The sequence below is a fragment of the Euprymna scolopes genome, chromosome 16 (assembly GCF_053919585.1).
Source record: "Euprymna scolopes isolate OS-2025 chromosome 16, ASM5391958v1, whole genome shotgun sequence".
NCBI classification, from domain to species: Eukaryota; Metazoa; Mollusca; class Cephalopoda; order Sepiida; family Sepiolidae; genus Euprymna; species Euprymna scolopes.
Window position 1 is genome coordinate 131,012,371 of NC_136497.1, and position 21,130 is coordinate 131,033,500.

The 21,130-nt window shown below is 31.6% G+C and overlaps 1 protein-coding gene across 1 annotated transcript in view; it reads left to right on the plus strand.

Annotated features, from left to right (window-relative positions):
- The window catches only part of LOC145296088 (RNA helicase aquarius-like), a 143,644-nt gene that overhangs the window by 11,690 nt on the left and 110,824 nt on the right, over positions 1–21,130 (plus strand). The window contains exons 4-11 of the mRNA XM_080142226.1: positions 2,439–2,479; positions 4,324–4,359; positions 5,589–5,634; positions 6,880–6,954; positions 11,571–11,705; positions 16,717–16,785; positions 17,489–17,666; positions 20,226–20,404. Of these exons, the coding sequence (XP_079998352.1) occupies positions 2,439–2,479; positions 4,324–4,359; positions 5,589–5,634; positions 6,880–6,954; positions 11,571–11,705; positions 16,717–16,785; positions 17,489–17,666; positions 20,226–20,404 (759 nt within the window). The remainder of the gene's footprint in view (positions 1–2,438; positions 2,480–4,323; positions 4,360–5,588; positions 5,635–6,879; positions 6,955–11,570; positions 11,706–16,716; positions 16,786–17,488; positions 17,667–20,225; positions 20,405–21,130) is intronic.

The window sequence follows — 21,130 nt, forward strand, 5'->3', positions numbered from 1 at the left end:
ACGGGGATGATGACTTGCTAAAATGTTGTTGAAAAAAAAAAATCGACCCCCCTCTTTGTACAAAACGGCTGAGTTTAGGGTGAAGGAATTAATGTTTTTGGCCAATTTTTCGATATTTGTCGTCCGAGATGTCGAGCTTCAAAATGATACCGATCTTGTCAGGATCCGTCACCTCTGTCAAAAGTTTTTGCGAGACATACAGACATACATACATACATTTAAACAGACAAGTGAGATGGCATTTTTGCCTGTGCTATTTTTTACCAGATCATTTTTTTTTTTTTTTTTTTTTTTTCAATATATTTTTACATAAATTTGATATGATCTTTTAGATTTAGTTTTACTGGTGTAAAGTTTAGTTAAACATTGGTAAATATTTATCTTCAGTACTAACCAGGGAAAATTATGTTTTCACAAAAAAAAACAACTTTTTTAATCATTTTTTATATCAGAAATTAGGTTCAAATTTTTCTGATTCCAATACCCCAGGAAGTTCTGATTTTTTTAATTCTCTATTCAGATTAATTATCCCAACACTGTTCATTAGTTAAAAAAAAAAAAAAAAATGAGGGTGCTTATTTAGAATTACACTTGTTTAAAAAAATAAAAAATAATCTTTATAATGTACATACTCATCACAGATCAGAGGTGTCATATTCTAAAAATCAGGTAAATTGATCAAGTATTTTTTTTTTTAATAAAAAAAAATCAAATTTTATGATTTTTGACGATTAAAAAGTTTTAATTATTTTGAATGCAAACAAAATCTCTGTAGTCGAATTGAATTGTTGCTCTTGTATTTTGGCAAATCGAAAACAATATGGCCACTCACAGCCTTCTCTTTGCTTTCTCATAAAATTTGATTTTCTAAATTAAAAATAAACCTATTTGATCAATTTATGTGATTTTTGGAAGATGACATCTTTGTTATGTGACGAGTACATATATCATAAATACTTTTCTGTATTTTTTTAATGAGTGTAATCTATATATATAAAAGCGAAAATGTATGTGTGTATGTTTGTGTGTCTGCTAAAAACTTTCGACAGACAGAACAAAAATTCACAAACTCGGTATCATATTGAAGTTCTATCCTTCGCTCGAAAAATATCGAAAAATTGGCCAAAAACGTTCATTTTTTTCACCCCGAAATCAACAATTTTCGACAGGAGGGGGTCAATAAAAACAGTCCTCTCGTGACGACGACCAGTTCTATGCATACGTCATGACCTAATTTACTTTAAATAGTTGAAAAACTGACTAAATTTCATGTACGTCGCGTTAGGTCAGTTGGTTAGCGCGTTTTGGGTTCAAATTGTGGTGTGAGATGTCTTTTTTTTTTTTTTCGATTTTTTAAATTTAAATATTGAACCAGTGTTATTTAAGCCATTTTTCACGTAACGTTCGTTTTTCTGTTTTTTTTTTTTTTGCTTTATTTTACTTCGCTTATCCACCCCCGACCACACACCCAAAAACACCCGGGTACCCACCGATTTTAAAAATTTTAATATCGAAACAGGCTTATTTAAGCCATTTCTTTTTTGTTTTTTCGATTTTTACATTTAACATCGTTCGTTTGCCTTACATTAGTTTTTTTTGTTTTTTTTTTCGATGTTTTGATCATCCCCCCCCCCCATAAGTTTTAACGTTGTTTTCTTTTTTTACTTGGCTTATAACAAACCTGGTCATTGACCTCATTTGCTGAATAGCCGTGCGCGCACCTGTCAATTTGGTTCTTCGCTGATTTTATTTTCAAACTTCGCCTCAGTTTCTTTTTTATTTAACACCACACACACCTCCAAACACCCGGGCAACGCCAGGTACCCCCGCTAGTTCTAAATAAACACCAAAATGAGCAAATTTAAATGAATGGATTTATTAAGACAAATTCGATAAACAAAAAAAAAAAATAATTTTTTAAATAAAAAAAAAAATGGCTACCGAAAAATGAATTAATCAATCTTATTTTTTCAGACGAGTAGTTTAGAAAATGTTGAAGTGGTATTTTTTATATTTTGTTTTGATTTTTTTTTTTTTTCCTTTGAAAATAAATAATTCTATTCTCATGATTTAAATGTTTTTTTTTTCTTTTTGAAATGAATGCGATGAAAAAAAATTGGCTACCAAAAATGAATTAATCAATTTTATTCTTTCAAGTGGTAATTTTTGTTTTATTATTTTATTTTTTATTTTTTTCCTTTGAAAATAAATAATTCTATTCTCATGATTTAAATGTTTTTTTTTCTTTTTGAAATGAATGCGATGAAAAAAAAATGGCTACCAAAAATGAGTTAATCATTTTTATTCTTTCAGGTGAGTAATGTTGAAAATGTTGTTCAAGTGGTAATTTTATTTTTATTTATTTTTTTTTTTTTTCCTTTGAAAATAAATGAATAATGCCATTCTGATGATTTTGTTTTAAATTTCTTTTCTTGTAGGTAATCGAAGACATTTATTCCAAAGAAATCCTTGCTACCAAGTAAGTTGAATACGTTCATTTCTTCTGGTTGTCATTTCAAAGAAATGATTTCTAATTGTTGAGTTGTTGAAGGATTTTGGAAAGAAAATATTGTACTCCAAAAATCATCTAAATTTATTAAGTAGTTTTATTCTTATAAAGAAAATAATTTTTATGTGAATTTGAATTTTTTTCAATGTCTCCTCTTCAACCCATGTTAAGAATGATTTTTAAAATCTTGCAAGTTTGAATTATTTGGAGTTATTTCCCTTTTGCCTTCAGACTGTTTTCAAGATGGTGTTATGATGCAGTCACTTTTTGGATTATCATCCAAATATTCATAAAATTTTATTTTCTTATTTACAAATAAAACTATTTGATCTATTTATATGACTTTTGGAATATGATATTTTCTTTCCATCACAGATATGTACATCTTTTTTTTTACATAGCAGTCACCACTCATCAAGGCCCGAAGGCAACTCAAGGATGAGGGTTAATGGGTGTACATTAGTCAATTGGATTATAACGTAGTAATTGTAAGTAGTGGAAATTTTGTAAATTGGATTACTTAAGGGGACGACTCATCAGAACTTGTTTACATTGGACTTGAAGACAATCAACTTGTAGTCAGCTTTCCGGCTGAGTACAATATGGTTGTCTTCAAGTCTAACGTAAATAAGTTCTTGATGAGCCGTTCCATATAAGTTAACAAATTTACCGAATTTTCATTACTAATGATTACTATATTTTACAATTTCTACTGTACACTCTTTAACCCTTATCCTTGAGTGGCCTCTTGGTCTTGATAATGTGGTGATGCCTGTGTAAAAAAAAAAAAAAAGAAAAAAAAAAAATTCCACAGGCGTGCAGTTCTAAGAAAAACCTTTGTTCATGGAATCTACGTTTAGGTTTAGGCACAGATAAAGAGTTGGGGAAATTATTGATAGTGGTTTTGGCTAGACTAGTATTTTTTATGAAAGTTTGGCGAGGGGGAGGGGAAATAGATTAGAGCTCTGACGAGCACTTGCCATGAAAATAACGATTAAACAGTGACAGGCTCGCAGCATCTCTTCTGTGGGAAAGAGGTTGCATGGAAGAGAAAAGGGCATCCCCCACTAAGCTACAAAGTCTATTTTGAACTCTGTCAAGGCAGGATAAGCTGCTTCTAGCAACTCCTCCCTAGATGTGGCAACAGTACTCCATCCTTGCACATACCTGGCTTTTATATAGGTAGAGAATTGCATCAGGAATGAGATATCTACTGGAGCGGTAGAAGGATCTTACCATTTTTCCACCAGGTTTTTTTGGAAACACCTGCTATACTTGAGATATCCACCATCTGTAAATTCTGCAACAGTTCTACTGCCTATCAGATTATGGGGAGGGAGAGGTAAAAATTGAAGGAAAGATAGCATAGGACCTAAAAAATGATCTAAAAACGACATGGTCACTGAAAGAAAGAAACATTATACCGGTTGTGATAGGAACAACTGGCTTAATAAAAAAGAATCTTCAGAAATACTTAGAAGCAATCGTTGGAAGACTGAGCTGTAACGAGATACAGATAGCAGCCATAAAGGAAACTGCGTCTATTTTTAAAAGAGCCCTCGGATATAAATTTAAATCGTAACGGAATCAAGTGTAAGCTCCAGGAGTGAGCCCCTTGATCTCTTAAAACTTACTGAAGTAAAATTTAAAAAAAAAAAAAAAAAGCAGTGCCCCTTAATGTAATAGATGGTTCGCATAGCATAATTTACCACAGAAACATAATTTTTTAAAAAATGTTGGGTTAGGGTTAAAAAAAAATGTTTTCATTGTTTTTAAATTATGTACGCATAACAATTTATTTCTTATTGTTTTAGGTTTTCCATTCGAAGGATTGTTGTGCTGGAATTCAGGTAAGAGCAACTAATTTGAATCGGAAAAGCGGGTGAAAATAAAATAAAAAGAAAACTTTGACTTTGTAAACACTGAAATTCTAACATCTGTAACATTACACACACGTTAACAGGTAGACACCCGGGACATATACGTTGAATGCAGTTTATATCACAAGGAACATAGGACAAGTAATAACTTGACTCAAATGAATGACGAAAGTCTATATTCCAAATGTCATGATGTTGACCATCTTATAATTTATTCTTTTAATTCAGTTGACATTTACAATTCTTGACAGTATCTGTTTCGTAGCACAATATCAGTCACTTAATTATTATATCAATCAGTAATATTGTTCTGTAACTACATACAGCTTCTTAAATAAGGATTAGTGTATGTTATAAGAAAATAAAATATATTTCCACAGATACAGATATTATAAGTTGAACGTCTGTGTGTGTGTCTGGTCACGAATAGGCTCCTATATGGTTGACTATTATAGAAAACTGATCACATATAATGATAGAAGATTATCGAGACACAGGAATGGGTATGTTTGATCTGGCATAATGATGATTCATTAAAATTGTGGGGTCTGCGTACGCACCTGGTCCACAAAGTATGGAAATATAAAATTTAAAAAAACGTGTGCAAGTGTTTTTGATATAGATGTACATAATAATACTTTGATAAGTATGTTTTAATTTAAATAGGGATGGTATAATAAAATTGTGGGGTCTGTGTTCGCGCCTGGCCTCCATAGAATGGAAATAGGCACAAACTTTAATAAAGATTTTTCATATCTATCTGCGTAAGTATACTTTGATAATTATGTTTCAGTTTGAAGAAATATGGTATAATAAAATTATGGGGTGTTCATTCATGCCTGACCTCCATAGAATGGAAATATGTCACAAAGTTTAACAAGGTTTTTTAATATAGATCCACAGAATATTGTGATAAGTGTTTCAGTGTGAACAGGTATGGTATAATAAATTATGGGGTTTTCTATTTTATTTTTACTTTCATCATATTTTGCTTTGGTTTTGATACCCCCAAATTCGAAGCTATCTCTTTACAACCCTTCCTTTTCATAACCTATCATACTTTCATAAATCAGAGTCCATTTTCTGTAGGCTGTTTTTGAACCCAGTCAACGACGGGTACTTTTGCTAGTATATATATATATATATATATATATATATATATATTGAGAAAATAATGTCTTTTTGTTTTGTTTTTCTAGTCAATACCTTGAATGTTATCTTTGGCCTAACTACCATCCTGAAAAAGTAAGTTTTAACAATTTGCATTTTCTTTTCATAATTATATCATACCATCATCATCTGTAACGTTACGTGGTGCTACACTTTAGTAATTCATAAAAAATAAAACTGGAAAGAAATAAATAAAAATCTAGGTCAACATTTTTTTTATTTTTTAACAAAAGCCTTTATTACCATTATTCTCCCGTCTCGACACCAACTTAAAACGTCTCTCGCTGCCACATGTCCATTTAGCCCAAACCACATTTCTCTTTCTTTCGACCACATGCTGGCCACAGCCAGCCCATTCTTTTCCTCCACTTTACATGTCCATTTTCTTTGACACGCACTTTGCTTCTCTCAACTATGTGGCGCATTTCTTCTCCTTTTTTTTATTGCTCACACTTCCTAATTTGCATATGTGCTTTTTTTTGGCTGCCCATACCCTCACATGTACTATGGTACACATCCTCATATTCCGTTTTACATGGTGGCATGTGTTGGATGGCTTTTTGTGTGCCGAACAGGAGACTTTGATGATATGCCCACATTTGAGTTGGTTTTGTGCCTAAATCTTTTGTTCATTTTTCCATTTGTATTTTTTTTTCTTGTTAATAAAAAAAATTTAATATCTCAAAGTGTAGCATCTGTTCTTCAGATAATACACTTCAATTTCTTGTTCTCTGTCAGTGGATGAGAAATCCTTCACAACTAAAACAATTTTTAATTTTTGTTCCTTTTCTCAATGTTAAAAAATGACCCTGGTGTCTAACTCCGTCCCATGGAGAGGCGTTGTAAACAGGAACTCTAATAGTTTTTAATGCGACTAACGCAAAACAAATAACAAAATAAACATAACATATATACAATGTTTCTGAGTCTGTTTTTCGTTTAAGTTTTTTTTCATAATTGTTTAATATAAAAATAACTGCCTAAAAATTAAATAACATAAAAATAACATATATACAAGTTTTTTGCCTGAATTTTCCAAGATTTATTGGGAGGAAATTCCTTCTCTTTTGAACTCTCCTGTGTCTTACATAAGCAAATACTATCATTTTCTCCAAATTGTATTTCCTTTAATAAATAATTTTCTACCTTATCTATTTTCGGAATTTTTGGGTAAAATCATCGTAAAAATATGCCTAATATGTAAATACAATTGTTTTCATGAAATGAAATTCAGTTTTATGATTTCTGAAATTCCGTTCTGATAGTGTAGAGCGCCAAAAAAAGCCTATTTTTATCATGTTTATTTTATTTCTTTTTCAGGCCAGCAAAAGTCACTTAATGTCACTTGTAATCATGGTCAACGAGAAATTTCGAGAAAGAGTTCCCGCTTGGGAGGTAAGAAAGCTTCCATTTTATGTGCATGTATGTATAGATGTTGCAAGATTAACTCATTCAGTGTATGTATTTATACAGAAATACTGATAGCTGCACACTCTGCATTAAAGGTGCATAAAAAATCTGAAAGGAAACAGAAAAATCAGTACTTCTTGGTTATTGTAGGAAAATCCAACAGCCTAAAAATTGAGCTTTCATTAAAAATTGATAACAACTTAAGATTTAACAGTCAGACAAGTGAGAAATTTCGTCAACATTGATTTAATTTGAATAAAATATGCATCAAGTGTGCTTGAAAGCCAAATCACAACGTAATATTAGAAAAACAAACAAATAATGTATTTGCTTAAAATTTATTTTTTGAAATTAAAGTAAAATAATTGTTTATTTTCCTAATATTACGTTGTGATTTGGCTTTCAAGCGCACTTGATGTGTATTTTATTTTAAGTGTGAAATTGTTTTTAATAAATATTATTATTTAGTAAAATTATTTAGTAAAATAAAATCGAATTTTTTTTCTTTCAAATTTTTGACTAGTAAAATATTAATCTTCAGGAAAATGGACAGTTGTTTTTTTTTTGTTTCGTATTTTTCCCCCCCTTTTTCTTTTTCTTCCTCTTATATGCAGTGGTGGTGGTAATCCCTGGAATGACTTGAGATGTTTGTAGTTAAGTCAAAATAATGTTTGTTTGTCCAATTACAGCTTTTTGGCATCTGTCAAACATGTATTTAATAAACTCTTTTTAAGAAGAGCTACTTATTTTATTTTGAAACGCTTAATAATAAATTAAGATTTAATAAAATTTAACAGTTAAAAAAAACAACTTCCCAATTTCCTGAAGATGAATATTTTATTATCCGAAAATTTAAATAAAAATTTCCATTTTATTTTTAATAAATAGCAATGTTTATTAAAAATAATTTCAGACTAGTCTGGTCTTTCTAACCATTAAATCTTAATTTATTATTGAGTGTTTCAAACAGAGAATTACTTTTTATAACTACTTACTTTTTTTGTTCATTTCAGTAAGCAGTGTTATCTACCTGGTTGTCATATCATAAATGTTAAATATTTCTGAAATATTACATAAAACATGTATTTCCATCATTCAAAGGAAAAAAATGATTTCGGCCATGTTTGTTATGTCAAGGGAAATAATTCAGTTTGTAATGTTAATAAAGAAGGATTTATTAAAATCAGAACAGGTAACAAATAACAAAATGAATATAACATATAACTCATAGTTCGCTTTTTATTTTCCTTTTATGATTTTTTATTAGCTGAAAAAAAATATATAAATATCCTGCTGATTCAGTGTATGCAAGTCCATTTCAAAAACTTCTCCCAAATTGAACTAAGTTCTTGAGTTTTCAAAAACGAATTACCTCCTCTGCTAATATAATTGCTCTTCAGTTATTACGTAAGCTAAAATTGCTAATTTCTTTGAAAACTATTTGGTGCTTCTATGCTATTGGGACGAGATTTTGTAGTTGATGAATGAAGTTTTCAGATTAAAACAATGGTTTCAACTGATTTTTTTGTCAGTTCTAAGTTACAATGGCAGCTTCCAAATTATTTAGTCAAAATTACTGAATATTACTGAATTATTAAAAAAAACAACTTTAATTAATCAGCAGGTGAAAAATTTAGCACCATCTTTGTTTAATTCGAATGGAAAATCACCTTCCTGTTGAACTCTCCTGTGTTTTACAATCATTTTCATCAAATTCTATTTTTTATTTTCTTTAATAAAAAATTTTCTACCTCATCGATTTTCGTAATTTTTGGATATAATCATCTTAAAAATATGAGGAATACGTAGATACCATTGTTTTCATGTGAAATTCAGTTTTATGATTTCCAAAAATCTCGTCCCAATTCTGTAGAAGCACCAACTATTTTCTTTAATAATCAATTTTCTACCTTATCGTTTTTCATAATTTTTGGATATTTTCATTACTGTGACATGACAATTCAGTGGATACCATTGGTTTTACTTGAAATCCAATATTTCAATTTTCAAATTTTGCTACAAGAACGAAGAAGTGCTGAAAAGTCTTATGTGTTTAAAATTTTATTGCTAAACAATTTCTAGCCAGTAATAGTATGATAATTACGTGAGATTTAAACTTTTTATAAGAGCTAATTAAAGGGGAGATAATCAGTGACAATTTTACAATTTCTCAGAAAAGATTTTTATTCTTCCAGAATGGAGAAAGTCATAAAAAATGCCAAAAATAATCTTGCATGTTTGAATTTAGTTATCTCCCTTTGTTTTTTTAATGTATAGATGTTGTAAGACTAATTAATTAAAACAAACATCTATTCACTTTGAACATTGAATGCCTAAGAGAGAGAATCGATCTCGCTTTCTTTGCCATGTAACTTCTTCCCATGATAAAATTTCCTGTGCATGTCAACCTTACATCGAACTTAACCTCTAAAGAAAAATTCCCTTTTCTAACTTAATCTAAACTTACATGGAAATTTTTGGGTGCAACTTTACTATAGTGTGTTATCCTACCCAATCATGTATTTTGGAAAAAAAAGCATTTTAGGGAAAAACATTATTACATACTTACATGTCGTGTCGAAATTAGTATAAATTCCAAAATTTATGAAACTTCATCCAGTGGAAGACGCCTAGAACTAATTTTCTGATTGTGTGATATTATTGAGAAAAAGTAAGATTAGCATGAATACCTAGTGTTGCCCAGGTTCACATGAAATTTGGTTTGGACACACCTGCTATACTAAGGATATTGATCAGTTTTTCATGATTATATGTCAACTTGATCGTGGGCAACATCGATACGACTACTTAAAAAAATGGATAAAAACATGAAAGTGTAAACGCCTCAAAAAAAAAGTATGTGACAACCTCCCCACTAGATATTTCGGCAGAAAGGATACAAAGAGAAGAAGCTATTCTCCAGATATTGAGCACTTTTTGCTGCCTGTGCACTGGAACCTCCCCTCCCCCCTGCCTCAAAAAAAAAAAAAAAAAAAAAAAAGATACATAAATGAATCAAAACAACTTTTATTTCTATCAAAATAGCAGGGAGTGCCCATGCGACCACAAAAAAAAAAATGATTTGTGGTGTCCAAATGCAAAAGAGGAAAAGAAAGCAAAGCTTATGGACAAACGCTTTTGCCCCCACAGCCACGAGTGCTTATGACATCATAATGTTGCAAAATAAGCTTTTTTAAAAACATAGTTTTAGTTTGATACGCGTGCGTGACTTGCAATTAAAAATGAAACGAAAAAGGAGCCCTCCCCCCTTTCTAAAAAAGTGGTTCAATTGACTGCCGCAGAATTAATCTTTTTTTTTTTCTAATTTTCTCATTATTCATCTAGAGCATTATCTAGAGAAAATACAAACGCACACACTAACGCACAGACAGGTCCCCTTTATATTAGCAGGGGTACCTGGCATTGCCCAGGTTGAGAGAGGTGGTATACTAAGGATATTGAGACCCCTACCCCCGCCCCCAAATGTTTCAATCAAAATAGCAGCGAGTACCCGTTCGACAACAAAAAAAAAAAAATTAGCCACAATAGGCAGGCAGGCAGGATCGAACCTGTAATGCATTAGCTGTCACGGCCATGGCAACTTATGACATCACTGGCCTTCGAAATAACAGCTTATAAACGTACGTTGAGATTGGTAGGCGTATGACTTGCAAAAATATTGATGCAAAGACTGACCCCTCCTTGCAAATAGACAGCCCAGTTGACCAGCACCAAATTAATCTTTTTGGCCAATTTTTAGATATTTTTCATCCAAGAGATCGAGCTTTCTAACGATATCAATTTCGTCTGTCAAAAGATTTTGGCAGAAATACACACACACACACACACACACACACACACACACACACACACATTTTGCCTTTTACATACAGTCGAACCCCAGGATACGGTGGCCCTAGGATATGCTTTTTTTTCAATTTATGATGTGAAATACAATATTTTTCCGGACCCTGGTTACAGTATTTGCCCGACCTTATGTTGTTTTTTTATAATGTTATTTGATTTTATACATGTGTATTATATACTGTACTGTATTTTGTTACTAATTTTTAATGCCATGTCCCGGGGTTCTACTATATTAGATGGTCAACTTGATAGCAGTTATCTCCCTTTGATTTCAAGCATCTAAAGGGTTAATTTACAGTGAAATTACAACTTTGAAAAATTCTGTTTTTACTTATGATTATTTTTCTACATGACCATTTTTCGTAATTTTTGGAATTTATACTAATTTCGGCATAACACGTAAGTATGTAATGTTTTTCTAAAGCTGCACTGATTTTTTTTTTTTTTTTTAATATTATTATTACACACCTACATCGAATATCACTACAGCTCTGGAGGCCTCAATTTTACACAGAAAAAATGTTGCATTGATTTTACGAGACAAGTTTGTAGAAAGATATATATTCTGACAATTTTCTTATCGTCTCTATACGTTGTTTCTGGAAATGTTTCTGAAAAAAAAATAAAATTCCTTGTCAAGATCTATTTTTAAAAAAAATTTTTTTAGATGTATATAAATATTAAAATTTATTATTTTATTAACTAATCTTTTTTTTTTTTTTTTTTTTTTTAAGGCATTCCAATCAAAACCTGAAAACTTTCCAGCTTTTTTCCAAGAAATTCTCCACGCTAGTCTTAAAACAGAAGAATTTTCCTTACAGGAACAGGCGATGCTTCTCGTCTTCCTAATTCACTGCTTTAACAGTTTGGTAAGTACCGAATTAAAATTCCTTAACATAGAATTGTTTTCATCCATTTATCTATACTCCTATAATTTTTTGTTTTTGTTTTTTTTTTGTGTGTGTGTATTGATATTCATAGTAAAAATCCTTTTTTTTTATTTGTTTAAAAAGAAAATACAACTTTGTTATACATGGGTGATGGAATTGCATTCATCTGCAAAAGATCTAGTTAATTTGCATATTCTTTTAAACATTCATTTTAATTAATTCCCTATTAGTTTATTTTTCGGTTGTCGAAATATATTTAAATTATAAATTTCAAACAAGTAAAATATTTGTTTATTTTCATAATATTGTGTTGTGATTTGGCTTTCAAGCGCACCAGATGATGGTCTTAGTCATTTCTTTTTTGCATGGTTCAGAACTTAAATTTACATATGTTAAGGCCTAAAACTGCACCGTTTGTTCATTTTCACCAGAATTTGGGGCTAAATGAGATGGGGGAGGTTAGGGAGCAAATGCTGAATTTGGTCATTTTTTTTTTATACCTTATTCACTGTGCACTCATGGGGCGTCCCCCCCATGCATGCTTCATCTATTTTAATTTAATTAACCACTAATTAAATAAAAATGCCAAATAAATAATACGAAGTACAAAGCCAGAAATATTTTTAAAAATCTTTTTCCCCTGTTAAAATGCAAAAGCTTATCGAAATAAACGTTTTGAAAAATATTTTTAAAATAAAAAAACAAAATGTCCGTCGTAAGATGGGCACAAATGCAGAAACTAATAGTTATGAGACAACCCTGTAACCCATTCAAGCTACGGTGATGGTCATATCATGAAGTTGTACTTAACATGTCCGTGAGGTGAATGGTTCACGCATGTGCAGATGTTGAAATTGTTTAGAAAGAGATGATTTTACGTGACCTCCCCCCCCCATCAGATTCTGCAGTCATTAAGGTAGAAAAAATGGATATTTCATTCTTGATTTCACATATTATTCATCGAGTTCCTGTCCTTTAAGAGAGTACCAAAATCATTCTTATTCGGATTGGATTTTTAAAGTTGTAGCGAGGCATACACACAAATGTTTACCCTTTATATAATAGACTAGCCTGGGTGTTTGGAGGTGTGTGTTGAGCAAAAAAAAAAAAAAGTGGTAGTAGGCAGGCAGGCAGGCTCAAACCCATACCATGAAGGAAGAAAAGAACGTCAAAAAAAAAAATGTGAGGTCTTTGCTGTTGCATCCATAGAAAAACCAGAAGTGGCGAAGGTTTAAATTAAGGCTAGTCAATCAAAAAGAGGAGATAACTTTAAAAAATATCAGCGAAAAAAGTGTAGAAAAGTGCCCAGTTAAGGGTGAAGGAATTAATGTTTTTGGCCAATTTTTCGAACGGGTCTGATCTTGTGAAAATCTGTCACCTGTCGAAAGTTTTAGGCAGACATACAAACATAGATACATACATACATTTAAACAGACAGGTGAGATTTATATTATAGATGATGTTCCCCGCTTGGAAGTTGCATGTTCTACATTTTTGTTATTTCCAGCCTTGATAGCTTCCTTGGCATACAGAAGCCATTACAACTAACCGCTACCTTCCCAATCGCTAGCTGACTCCACTTGTTTGTCTAACTCGACTGTCCAACCTAAAATGACTCTCTCCAACTCTGACTAAACTGCCTACGCATATAAAGCTATTTCTTTGTAACTATGACGTTACTGCAACGTAGCACTAAAGCATCAAATGCCCTAATCTTTATCATGCAGTCCATTTGTTATTATTGTTAGCTAAAATTCCAAAGTTTTTTTTATTATACAAACATTATTGGTTACATATGTGCATACATGTTTCAGTTGAATCTCAATTCAAGGATAACACTTCATCAGACTAAAAAAAGAGCGCTATCTATCGCTTTTTTATCTATTGCTTCTTTTTCGTATAATAAACCGTCTATATACCAGTTCTGTCCTGTCCTATATTGAGCACTCTTTAATAGTCATAGGAGTTTCATTGGATTTACATCTAGGAAACCAATCTATGCAACCATTATTTGATTTGATGATTGCAACGTCTTGTCAGACGAGTGCCACTCCCTCAGACATTTAAAATCCATAAGCCCAAATGCCTGAGGGAATATCTATACACAGATGATGTTACAGAGTCTTAGCTTTGTACGACAGCTAAGTCTTTCTCTCGGTTCAAAATGTTGCGATCCAGCAACAAGCAAGAGCAAGATAGCCAACAACAAATCAAACTGTAGACCAGCTTAATGCGGGTAATGGTCTTCCGCTTTATGGTTTTTTAAATCAGGGATTTGCTTCTCCTAGAAAGGTTGCCTTCACTACGGCTTACGGGAGCCCTCTCCACCCCAACACGTATATACATACACACAAATATACACGGTGCTAGTTGGCTGTTGACCCCAAAAAAGGGTTCATTCGCCCTTTGTTTTTAATCCTTCAGGGAGACTAGCCGCCCTCCTCACCAAACAACTCTGGTGGGAGAACCAGTTTAGTCGCCGGTGACCCGACCATGAGGCAGGTAGTACTGGGTTACATGGTACCAGTAGCATATGATATGACCTGACCACATCATTATACATACATACACACACACATATATATACATATATATACATATATATATATATATATATGTATATATATATATATAAAATAAAAATTACAATTTACCAAAATGATCTAAGATGGTAAAACTAAAGTATATTATAAATATTACAGAATTAATATTTATAAAGTTATCTCAGCCAGATGTAAAAGCTCGATAAAACCAAATAGGAGATAGAGCTTATAATACGAGCAAACAGTTAATAAAACATGTTAAAAAACACTTTGAAATGAATTAAAAACATATTTAATCTGAAAAGGAAACACTAGATAAGTGGATAGTCCTTAATCCGCAGAGTTTCGAAGAAACACTTTCCTTCTCATCAGAGGGTAGGAATAAGCAAAATACGGGATCGGATTTTGCATGCAAAAGTATTTAATGAAACAAGTAAGTCAAAGATCTTACTTGATAACAAAAAAGTGAAGCAGAGGGAATATGGTGAAAAAAAAGGTGATTACATGTGAATGGATAGTCTGGTGGAAGATAAATAATCCAGTGTGTATATATATATATATATATATATATATATATATATTATAATAGAAAAATACGAGCATGAAAAGTAATATGGTTAAGCTTAAACATGGAAAAGTAGAGGACTACTTGTTAAAACTAGAAAAAGAAAAGGACAAGATATTCTAGTAAAAAATATAATAAATTTATAACTTAAAATATTACAGCATTAAGAATTGATTATATAATGTTATAAATTGAATTTTTTAAAAAATTCTTAATCCTGCAATATTTTAAGTCATAAATTTATTGTATTTTTTACTAGAATATCTTGTCCTTTTCTTTTCCAGTTTTAACAACTAGTCCTTTACTTTTCCATGTTTAAGCTTAACGATATTATTTTTCATGCTTGCATTTTTCTAGTATAATCCATGATTTTTCCAGGCTTCCAATAAATTCACTTGTTCTTTTGTTTAATTTCAGTTTTAATTTTGCCCCCATAAACACATATGTAATAACAATGTACGGCACTGGTCTGCTTTCAATAAAATTACCCCCAATTATCTTCCTTTCATGCTTTCATTCTGTCTGTTTCACTTGTTACTTCTCTTTTCGAATTAGTAGCAACAGTAGTCGCTGACGCGACGTGGTTGCTATGGAAACCAGTCATAAAAAGCGTCGCTCACCTCCTTACATATTTTTACGATTTTGAACACCAGTAAATTCATAACTTTTGTTTTACTGAACGAAAATTGAAAAAAAATTTTTTTTTAACAATATAGCTGAGAAGGTGATCTCTAAACTATAATAATTGTTTGAAATTTGGTTGAAAAATGAGTGAGCGGTTAAGCTTTAAAGCAGTTCTAAATGACTAAAACTGCCACTTAACCATATATTCAAATACTACTATCGTGTTTGAATGATATATATATTCCAATACATATTTTAGCTAACAAAGCATCTAGATTTCAAACAATCAAAATAATAATTGTCCATAATTAGGTTACGGTGTTTTCCAGAAACCAACAGCATAACAACATTTCTACCTAGTCATGGTTGATGGAAGCAAAAACAATTTACCTCCATGGATTAAAAAAAATAGAAGAATTAGCAAGCTGCTTCATTTCAGTTGTAAAATGTTACATAAATCTTTTACTATTGTTCCATGGAATCGTTTTCATCCAATTATTTCTTCATATCTGTGTGTTACCACTCACACACCATTTATAACATTGTCCGTATTATGCTCTTCCCCTCTAAAACCCTTTTTAAATGCCCTAAAGAAATTGAAATTTGAGGAATATTCATTCATTGATGTCTAATACGCACTGTTAAAATTTTACAAAAATCAGCGGTATATGAATTTCTGCAAAGGCATCCTTTGTTCCTTTTGCATAAAACTAAACTTGACCAACTATAGCCCACATTACTCACCCTTACATCATAATGATTGTTTTATAAGTTTAGGAGTAAATCCTATATATTGAAATATATAAATGTATACACTTACCTAACTTTGTATAAATTGAGATGTAATACTTGTGTCATTGTTAATTGTTCGTACACATGTGGTATCTCTGTAAGTTTAACATCTCAAATGCATAATCTTTATTTTTTCATCTTTTTCATAGGGGTTTTGTTCTTTCAGTTGTAAAATTGTTAAATAAATCATTTTATATTGTTGATCTTCAGAATCGTTTTCATCCAATTTATTTCTACATATCTGTCTCACCATTCATAAATCACTTTGTAACTGTACACATCTGCAAAAAAAAAAATGTTTATTCTCATAGTTTGTTGAAAATAAGATTTTAAAAATCTACATCATTAGTTTAGTCAGTTCACTGATGTTTTTTATATGAAAATATATAAATCATCACATTTTTTGGAAGATTTTATGATTTTTTTTTTTTTTTTAATTTTTTTTTGCTTATTTACTTTTTTTTAGGAAGTTGATCTGATCCGAGAACAAGTCCAGAAATTGGTTTCCCTTTCAATTTGGAAAAATATTTTACCAGTAAGTTTTTTTTATAATAACTCATCAGTTTATTTATTCATGCACATGTTGCATATATACAGGGTGTCGAAAAAGTCACTGAAGGGAACTTAAATAGATTCTTTATTTTTTAGGATATCTTTCTGTAATTTTAACACAATCTAAGACCTCAGAAAATTTTTTTAAAAAATGCAAAATTCAAACAATCTTTATTTATGAAAAATAATGTCTTTTAAATGTTACCCATTTTAAGCTTTGCATATTTGTGCTTTTCTAAAAACCTTATTCATGGCAGATTGCAGAATCTCTGGATTGCGATTTAACTGCCTTATTTTGAGTTTTTGCTCCTGCCATGGTCATATTTAATACTCAGCAGGATCAGTCTCTTGACTCCTTCATGATTAAGTAGATATATTCTGATTTTCAAATTATGTCTTGTCTCCACTGAGATCCCTACCAAGACTCATGATCCTTCACTCACCACACACTCTTTTGGTTATGTCTGACTGCTGCTTCAGTTCTCACATACTTAGCAGGGTTGATCTCTTGACCCCTTGTCTGAAACGTTTCCTGTTTACCAAGTTGTATCTCGATAATAGGTGCTAGCTCATAACTGCTAGTAATTTGACACTATTTCGTCCATAGTTGTGAACCTTACAGGTACTTCCACTTTAGATCGGAATGATGTTTATTCTCTTTTTTATTTTCTGCTTTTCTACTTTAGGGTCGTTGTGAAGAACTCTTTCATACTTACCCAAAATACAAGAAATTTTTCAACCTGCTCCGCAAGAACCAGTCCAAGCTAACGGAATCAGAAAAGGAAAAAACCGAATTTGAAAGCACATTTTTGGCGGATCTTATCAAGAAATATTTCAGTGTTCTTGGAAAAATTCCAGTATCGGGTAGGTTTCATTTTTTTTTCTTTCTCTTTTTTCCTTTATCTTTTTTCCTTTATCTTTTTCTTTCCTATTTTTTCTTTCTCCTTTTTACTTCTTTCTTTTCTCTTTTTTCTTTTTCTTTTCTCTTTTCTCTTTATCAATTTGTTTTTTTTTTTCTTTTCTTTACCACATGATCAAGCATGAAAGTAAATTTAACAAATTTAAGATTCGTATTATTATTATATATATTATATATTCGTATTATTATTATATATATTATATATTCGTATTATTATTATATATATTATATATTCGTATTATTTGGATTATTCTGTCTATTGTTCTCGTCGCGAATGTTACTTCTACAACATTTCAGACAATTTGACCTCCGACCTTCTTTGGTGTATCTTATCAAACTTGTGAATCTGTATAGAATTTTGAACGGAATCTTTCATTTAATCCGGTGGTTCCCAACCTATTTTGAGCCATGCCCCACCTAGGCATTTCTAAAATCCTGATGCCTCCCCTTTGTGATATTTAATTTTTATTATTAAAAATCCCTCTGTTATTCAGTGAAGTAAGCTTAAAAGGCCATTAAGATTCACTATGAAACAATTCACTGTTAATATAATAATAATAATAATAATAATAATAATAATGAAAAAATAACTCCTTCTCAAATTGCCCTATAGTCTTTGGTATAGTAAGCCCAAGGGTGCCCATCTTGCCCATGCCCCACCAAAATATTGCCATGCCCCACCGGTGGGGCATGCGCCCCATGTTGGGAATGACTGATTTAATCCATGGTGCACTTGTTCCTTCAGCCATGACTGAGTAGAAGTCTTAAGCAATTCACAATTGTATTCTTAGTATCGCCCACACTGAGGATTGAACCTTCAACCCACCAGAAAGGTGTCACTTAGAACTGAATTTTATATAGTACCTTATGTGTTACACCATAGATCCTTGCTACCTGAAGAAGGTCGGAGGTTAATGAAACCTTGTGAGAATAACACTCCAGATAAGACAATAGTCTGAATCGTAGGAATCAAAAAATCAGAAACAAATTTTATAATCGAGTCAGGTTTTGTTTTTGCTGACCATCAGTCTATCGTGTACTGCTGATTCTCTGATGTCGTTCTAAATGTCCAAATTTTAAGTTCTGCAGTCATAATACCTTTGTATCTGTTTAGACTTTGTGACTTGTGTCATCCATCAATTGATTGTGAATTTCGTGCATCATGATGCTTGCTCACTCATTGCAGATAGAAGAGTCTTGATTATAATATGAGGCCCCCATGCCCATCTCATGACCTTTGCGAGCCACAGAAGCACTTTTGCAGACATGTTGAGATACATTTCTAACCAACACTAAAACTCAACGTTTAATAACTACAGGCATGCATCGAAGACAAGCATAAAGTTCATAAGAGTAGTAGTTGAGGGGCAAAAATCAGAAGCTTACAGTATTATTGCTGGTGTCCCTCAGGGGTCCATCCTGGGCCCAACTCTTTTCCTGATCTACATTAATGATCTTCCAAATCACATCCTTACATCCGACCAACGACCAAGTTCTCTCTGATTCTCTCTCCTGTGGAATTGTCTTCCGTTTTCCTGCTTTCCAGCTGACTACAACATGGTTGTGTTCAAGTTTAACGTAAACAAGTTCTTGATGAGCCAGTCCATATAAGTTAACAAATTTACCAAATTTTTCATTACTAATAATTACTATATTTTCCAATTTCTACGGTACACTCTTTAACCCTTATCCTTGAATGGCCTCTTGGCCTTGATAATGTGGTGATACCTGTGTAAAAAAAAAAAAAGTATATATGTTTGTTATGTAGTCTCACCACAATATATTGTAAATGAAATGGTACTTGTAAGTTACTTTTGTTGCGATATATATGAAAACAATATTAAAAGTTTAGGTGGATGAACTACGTATAAGTCCACATTAAAAGTTTACATATATAATAGAAACTTATGTTATTTTTGGCGCTTTTATATTATAATAACAAAAAAAAATATTGAATTTCAAGTGAAACAAATTGTACCTACATAGTTGTCAGGTCTGAAATAGTAATATATTCAAAAATTACGAAAAACGATGAGGTAGAAAAATAGTTATAATGAAAAAAGAAATTTGTAAAATCACTGTATTATGCTTACTAAAACGAGAAAAGTTGACAGGGGAGATAACTAAGTTCTGTTGCTTACATTACATAATGAAAGTAATTCAAAATGTCGGACAAATTTTATTCCTCATCTAATCTTTATCGAAAACTGTTTTTCATTAATAATTATTTTTCTACCTTATCACTTTGCATAATTTTTGGATATGTTACTATTTGCGGCATGACAATTACGTAGGTACTATGTTTTACTTGAAATTCAATATTTTTCATTATTATAATTTAGAAGCACCTTTTTTTTTTTTTTTTTTTTTTTTTTTTTAAGCTCCACCCCGCTCTTTTGGTTTGAGAGAAAAGGATGTGGCCAAAGATTGAGAAACTCACAGAAATTTCAGTCTTTTTTACTTTCTTGCAAATGACAATTTTAAAAAACTTTTTCTTCTTTCAGATCCCATGCCAATGGAGTCTGTTCATTACTGTGAACGTTTTCTGGAACTGATGATCGATTTGGAAGCGCAGTTGCCAACGAGACGCTTCTTCAATGCTGTCATTGATAACACTCACTTCCTAGTGGTCAGCAAATTGTCTAACTTGATCAAAAGACCAGAAGGAAAATTGTTTGGACAGGTAATGGTCAAGATGTTGCATTTGTTAGTTTTTAATATCTAGAGATATGTAAAGTGAGACTTTTTTTTTTTTACAAAAGAAGTCACCACTTATCAAGGCCCAGAGGCTACTCGAGGATAAGGGCTAATGAGTGTACAGTGGTCAAAGGGAACATGTCATAGTAATCATAGTGTAAATTTGGTAAATTGGATTACTTAAAGGGATGGCTCATCAAGAATTTGTTTACGTTACACTTGAAGACAACCATTTTGTAGTCAGTTGGAAAGCAGGAAAACAAAACAGGGTTCCACAGGTGTGCAGTTCTAAGAAAGAAGCTTTGTTCATGGAATCTATGTTTAGGTTTAGGCACAGATAAAGAGTAAGGGAAATTATTGATAGTGATTTCAACTAGCTGAGTGTTTTTCATGAAAGTCAGGACGGGGGGGGGGACCATAGATTGGAACTTGATTAGTACTTACATAATATTGAACACAAGTGAAAAATCGCATTTCCAAATAAATTAACAGGAAATTCTATGTATCAGGAAAAATAGGTATTTATACCAAAAATTACGGAAAATTATTGAGTAGAATTTTAATCTATTATATAAAGGGCAGTTTTCTGTTTTGTTTTCTTTTACTTCAGTTAAAGTTCTTAGAAATCATGGGGCCCCCTACCCGGGGCTGACACTTGATCTCTATATGAGATACGAAGATATTTGAATATTCCATTAAAGTTCTACTTTAT